Source organism: Urocitellus parryii, chromosome 12 (assembly GCF_045843805.1).
Source record: "Urocitellus parryii isolate mUroPar1 chromosome 12, mUroPar1.hap1, whole genome shotgun sequence".
Taxonomy (NCBI): domain Eukaryota; kingdom Metazoa; phylum Chordata; class Mammalia; order Rodentia; family Sciuridae; genus Urocitellus; species Urocitellus parryii.
Window position 1 is genome coordinate 75,461,671 of NC_135542.1, and position 6,544 is coordinate 75,468,214.

The 6,544-nt window shown below is 45.4% G+C and overlaps 1 protein-coding gene across 1 annotated transcript in view; it reads left to right on the forward strand.

The window, feature by feature from the left end:
- Window positions 1-6,297, forward strand: part of Sptbn1 (spectrin beta, non-erythrocytic 1) — a 193,461-nt gene extending 187,164 nt beyond the window's left edge. Inside the window, exons 33-36 of the mRNA XM_026399890.2 lie at window positions 1,051-1,289; window positions 2,569-2,742; window positions 4,178-4,220; window positions 4,969-6,297. Of these exons, the coding sequence (XP_026255675.2) occupies window positions 1,051-1,289; window positions 2,569-2,742; window positions 4,178-4,220; window positions 4,969-5,187 (675 nt within the window). The 3' untranslated portion in view covers window positions 5,188-6,297. The remainder of the gene's footprint in view (window positions 1-1,050; window positions 1,290-2,568; window positions 2,743-4,177; window positions 4,221-4,968) is intronic.
- The last annotated feature ends 247 nt before the right edge of the window (window positions 6,298-6,544 follow it).

The window sequence follows — 6,544 nt, forward strand, 5'->3', positions numbered from 1 at the left end:
GTACATCAGCCAGGGGCTGCTGCAGTTAATGGTACACAGTTGATGGTACACAGGCTGAAAGCGATAATGAATCAAGACCCTACTACATTTCCAAAGCCGAAAAGCCATGAGGGTTACAATTTAAATGAGCTTGGGAAGGAACGCTCCCGAAGACGTCTGCAGCCTGAAGGGTCAGAGCCACTGGAAGCCTGGCTGCCTCTGGGCTTTCTCGTCTCAATGCGGCAAGGCACCGCGATCAACCAACCCGTGATGGGGAAGGCCCTGGTTCTGTCTTTGTTTGGGGGTAAATAGCTGTGTGGTGTTGAGTGACTGTGATTGGCTTTTCCAGCTCCTTTAACACAAACTACAACCCACTCACGATCCAACTTCGGCAGATGCGGTTAAATTGATGTTTGTTGACTTGCCTCATTTCCTTCCAGCTCTTAAGTTCCAAAGTCTAACTGGGATGGTAGATGTGAAGTGCATGATTGTCGTCCTAATTTCTGCATGTATTTATGACAATGTGTTCAGGGGAGGGGGGTGGAGAACCAGAGAGCACTTTTAGAAACCCCAGGTCTTTCCTTGTCTTACTTTGGGGGAATGCCGTGTAGTTCTGACGGGGCCGTCTATCCATCTGTTTGTGAATGCCCTTTCGCTTAAACTTCCAGCCCTCTGGTGGCACCCTTGGTTGTAAGGTGGCTGCTGTATAACGTCCACTCTCTCTCATATTTAATATGTGTGACTGTCACCGTTGTCCTGTTTTAAAGTAATCATAAGAGGAGATGGTCTGAGCTATATTAGAGAAAATGGATTGATCCGAGGAGTAAGAGTGCAGTAAAACGCATACTGGCATTTCGCTTTTCTCATTTACCCGTAAGCGGGCGGGCATTAATCCATTCCCACCTTCTAATGTCCTTGGTGTCCAGCTGGCTTTGTGGGGTGTGCAATGGTTTTACTGTACTGCCTCGATCTGTGCCAGGCATTTATACACAGCCACGTGTGCGAGTCAGAGCGTATGTGGTCACCCCCGTGGCTCACAGGGTAGCTGAATGGCCTCTCCACTGTCCCTAGATGGCAGAAACAGTGGACACAAGTGAAATGGTCAATGGCGCTGCAGAGCAGAGGACAAGCTCAAAGGAGTCCAGCCCCATCCCCTCTCCCACCTCTGATCGCAAAGCCAAGACTGGCCTCCCAGCCCAGAGTGCCGCCACCCTGCCAGCCAGAACCCAGGAGACGCCCTCGGCCCAGATGGAAGGCTTCCTGAACCGGAAGCACGAGTGGGAGGCCCACAATAAGAAAGCCTCGAGCAGGTACCCATCCCAGGCAGAAGCAGGGTGGCAGGAAGTCCGGCCCACCCGGGGTCAGGGAGCATGTGCCCCTGCGGGCTTACTCACTCGCTTCCTGGGCTTTGCATTCTTCTTGGTGCTAGCACTGGAAAGTGAGGACAGGTGCTTATTCACAGAGCATGAAGAGTTAAATGCAGATGGGAATAGTTAGAGGGGGCCGCAGTAGTTCATCCTGAGAGGCAGTTTGCTCATTTAAGGTTGGGTGCCCTCTCTTCCTTAAGTGAAGCAATTCATTATAGGACTTCTTGAGGGATTTCATTATTTCCCCTGGCCACATCTGCTTATCAATCTTAATATGCCTTATCTCCCCACAACCCTAATTTTACTATTTAGCAGATTAGGAAAAAAAGAGACAGAAGCTACAAAACTTACTTTCTGTAGAAAATCCAGTAAGTGGTAAAACTGGGGTGAAAGTCATTTGACTCCAAAGCCTTGTGTGCTAAACCAGTAAACTGGACTGCCTAGGGCAACCGTGTACAATTGTGCGAGTTGTACACAAACAAGGCAATTATGCCATCGAGTTCTGCCATTCACATTGAAGGCAACTTTTATATGTTAACACAAGCAGATGTTCTAATAACATTAGCATATTAGAATACCACAGGAGAGAGGCCACCTTAGGTACCATGAGTGCTAGTGGCCCTGAATCTGTATCCTTTTCAAGTGGCTGAACCATATAAAGAATGAAGCTAAGGCTGGAGGAGCTTCTGCTTGAAAATAGCTATGCTTCAAATACAGAGCCAAACCTGTAGTCTTGTACCACAATGGAGAGTACCAAACACCAATCAGAACTTCCCATCAGAGCCAAGAATACCTTCACTTAATAGAAGAGGACACTATGTTTTCCCATAAATTCAGAGAGACATGAGTCCTTAAAAGCTTACCACTGGGGCTGGGGATGTGGCTCAAGCGGTAACGTGCTCGCCTGGCAAGCGCGGGGTGCTGAGTTCAATCCTCAGCACCACATAAAAATAATATAAAGATGTTGTGTCCACTGAAAACTAAAAAATAAATATTAAAAAAAATTCTCTCTCTCTAAAAAAAAAAAAAAACTTACCACTGTATCAGGATGTACTCTGCCTAGGGATTCTGTGGAGGAGTTGTGTTCCATTGTTCAGTGTTAGCAGATTTTAGGAAGGGCTTTTATAAAGGGTTATGTGAAGATAGTTTTCATGTAGTCAGACTCTTAATTCTGCAGGAGCATGACATGGAACCTTGACTTCCCTTTCTTTACCATGCTCAGGTCCTGGCACAATGTTTATTGTGTCATAAATAACCAAGAAATGGGTTTCTACAAAGATGCAAAAACCGCTGCTTCTGGAATCCCATACCACAGTGAGGTCCCTGTGAGCTTGAAAGAAGCCATCTGTGAAGTGGCCCTTGATTACAAAAAGAAGAAACACGTGTTCAAACTCAGGTGAGCCTTGCCCCCATGCCTCGAGGTTGCCTCAGAGTAGGCGTGTGTTTTATTTCCCTTGGGTTGGTTTTCTTACCTCATGCCATGATCAGTTTTATCCTGTGCCATTTTAAGTCTCAAAAAAAAAAAAGTAAAAAACAGTGTGATGCCATTTCTGTTAAGATCTCTGGGTGCTTTGGGGATTGTGGCCAGCTGCCAGCTTCCCTGTGCTTCACTGTGTAGCCAAGCATGGAAGGAAAGGGAGTTTCTGTTTTATGGTCTGGAGCGTACTGTGCTGTAGCACTCAAGGTGGGTTGCTCACATCTCACAGTTTAAAGGAAACTTAGAAAGACAGTTTCTCCACTTTTTCATCTTATCCAGACCCAGGATACGCTGTTACTTGCTTTTGAGTTATCTGGAGACTATCAAGTGAGTCAGCCTGGAGCTGGATGAAGACAAACGGGAAATGCCTGGGTGGGGACTGGGCCTGTCCTCCCATGACCCTCCCCTGGAGCCATCTGGTTCCAAATGTCTCTTCCCGGTAGGACATGCACCTCCCCACAGTGGATCCACCCTCAAAAGTTCTCATTGGAAATGGGCAAACTATTTTAATAATCTTTTTTAAAATGTAAAAAGTATATGTTTTAGTGGTTAGTTGCTAGTTTTGTGCTGATGTGCTCTGTTGATCTGGATCCTGGACAGCTGTGCTCTTAGATGTGTGTTTTGAGCTAGTTGGAGGCAGCCAAGGACTGCAGAGGGCAGTTGCAGATGTGCGGTTGGTCATGTTGTGCTGGTGAGCAGTGTGAGCTCTTTGGGCCTTGGGACACATGATGTTTTGTCTGGCAAAGCACAGATTGCTTGACCCCTTTGCTACTTCCCCCCATTGTACTTCCTTGATGCTACTTCCGGGAATCAGGCTATTGGCAAAAGGCAGTTCCCACCACTATTCCAACAGCCCCTTCTTCCTCCTGGTGGCCACAGAGCAAATGATGGGCCTCCCCCGCCCCAAATATAGGAATCGCTTCGTGACACACTGATAAGCCCACAGGTGGGGTGTTCTTTCATTCTGAGGCACACATAAGAAAAGTCTAGGAATCTTTTTCTGTGTCTTTTTAGAGACTTTAGAATTTATAAATTTTAGGGAGAGTTCATTTTAGGCCAATGATCAGGAATAAGGTGTTCTTTGCCATAACAAAGCCAAGTGATGTTGTGTTTGGGTCCCACACATCCTTCTGTGAACTGAAGGTCCAAACTGCCTGTGTATATTGGATTGGCCCAGTTAATGGTGAATTCTGATGTTCCCAGGGCCATTGCAGGGCTCCATGGGTCTCTAGGAACAGTTGGTGCTGCATGTAGAGCTTCTGAGGCCTCCTTGTATCCCACATAAGACAGAGAGTTGGGTATTTTTATTTTTCTGAAGTTAAATTGTGACTTACTCTCTTCCTTGAAATTACAGACTAAATGACGGCAATGAGTACCTCTTCCAAGCCAAAGACGATGTAAGTTGCTAAGCTTCATCTCTCTCACATACTTAGGAGTATGCAAGTGTGGTGGGATAATAGCGTTATTTGTAATATTATACATGTAAGCACGACCAGTGGTGATGCCTTGTCACCTGGTTGCCAGTCGCTAACACTGGCAGTCGTCTAGTTCTGTCTCTTGAAAGTAATGAATGTCGTCCCACTGTCTGTCCCCATGAGAGAGAAGCTAATGCAGGATCCACTGGTGTCTGGGAAGAAAACCTTGCCCACTCACTCCTGGAGGGTAAGGCTCAGGGAGGAGGGACCTCCCTGCTGCTCCCCATGACCTTTAACCAGCTCTTCATGGTATTCTCCACCTTGAGGAAAGAGAGGAGTCAATTGATGAAAAAGAAACATGTAATATTTAAATTTGAAAAACCTCCTTTTACCAAGAGAGAGAGATGCCTTTTAAAAGAAAGTGAAAGTACTTTGTAGGGTGGGACCTGAGGCCCACAGATGGAGATCAGTCTTCCAGTTCTTTCAGATTTATCAGAGCATATGCTAGAGCGATGCCCAAACAGGTACCTTAACACTCTCATGACCCCTAAGAACTGATCTGTGTTTACTCCCCTGTGCTGAGAGCAGAGGTGCATTTAGGGACAGTGCCTCAGATGCTGTTCCCAAGCCTTCTGGGTGATGGAGGCTCTGTCAGTTACCCAGGTGGAGCCAGAGCACCTAGCACCACACCCCTCAGTTGAGTCTTACCTGTGTCCCCTTCTCTGTCCAGGAGGAAATGAATACGTGGATCCAGGCCATCTCTTCCGCCATCTCCTCTGATAAACATGATGTGTCCGCCAGCACCCAGAGCACGCCAGCATCCAGCCGGGCACAGACCTTACCCACCAGCGTCGTCACCATCACCAGCGAGTCCAGCCCCGGCAAGCGGGAGAAGGACAAAGAGAAAGACAAAGAGAAGCGGTTCAGCCTTTTTGGCAAAAAGAAGTGAACTCCTATCCATCACCTCCTGCCCTTCTCTTTCCTTTTCAGTGAAATTCCAGCATGCAAGCTCAGAACCAACACATTACTCTCTGTGCCTAATGTTCCTCAATGTGGTTGATTTTTTTTCTCTTTTTTTATTTATAGAGCATTTCTGGGGGGTGGGAGAAATAAAACCTAAACACTTTATCTCCAAGTTACAAAAGTTTGAGGTGCAGAGGGAAAGCCAGATTTTTTTTTAATAAAATTATATAGATTAGATCTCAATATTTAAACTGTTCCTCAATTTTGTGAGGCTGTGTTGGAAATAACCCGCCTCTCGTGCTGTTGGTTTGCAAGGCAGCGGTGCTTAAACAATATTTCCTGTGCTCACCAGACACAAAATGTACCAATCTCCTGACACCATTCTCTTCCATTTACTTCCGGTGGTTACCCTGAGTCTTGACTATTAGAAGTGCCCACCTTGGGTCTAACCTTATCAAACAGATCATGTATTATGATCTCGCTGCAGCCATAGTGCAGCTCCATGTTAAATCTACAGACCAAACCATTTGTATCTGGCATCACTTACTAACAAACGACATGCAGCTTTCCTGCATCCACTGAGACGACCGTTAAGAATGTCGGTATACAAGAAGGAATAGAAAACTGATACTGTTTTAAAAAAAAAAAAAAATCTGTAATTTCAATTTTTTTTTTTTGCTGAAATACATTATATTGTATGTTTGAGATAATTCTAGTACAAAGTATAATAAAACTAGATGTATAATAAACCCTTTAAATCATTGGTAAGTGTACAAGTGGAACTGAAGCATTTACTGGACAAAGTAATGTTACTCTAATGGTTACTTGCTCGTGCGTTGCCACACTGTGTTATAATTTGCTTCATTACCTTGCTATTTGATACATAGTGTGCATTTCTCTGTCACTGTAACTATTGTAATGACAAATTTTCATCTTACTGCACAATCAAAATGGCATTGATAGGAATGAACTCCAGAGGCTGGGCCTGAACAGGGAGTGGTCGCTCAGGCCTGGTGCTCCATCGTACGACCTGTACCTCTCAACTTTTGCCCTATCTGTTAAATATATGCTATGTCATTAAATGCTTTTAAATCTAGCATGGTGACTAGTTGTTGTTTTTCTTCTCCTATGCGTATGTGCCAAGTAGGAAAACTTTTTTTATCTTATTGGGGGGGTGGTGTGTACCAGCAGTTGAACTCAGGGGCACTCGGCTATTGAGCCACATCCCCAGCCCTATTTTTATTTTATTTAAAGACAGGGTCTTACTGAGTTGCTTAGCTCCTCACTTTTGCTGAGGCTGGCTTTGAACTCAGGAATCCTCCTGCCTCAACCTCCTAAACTGC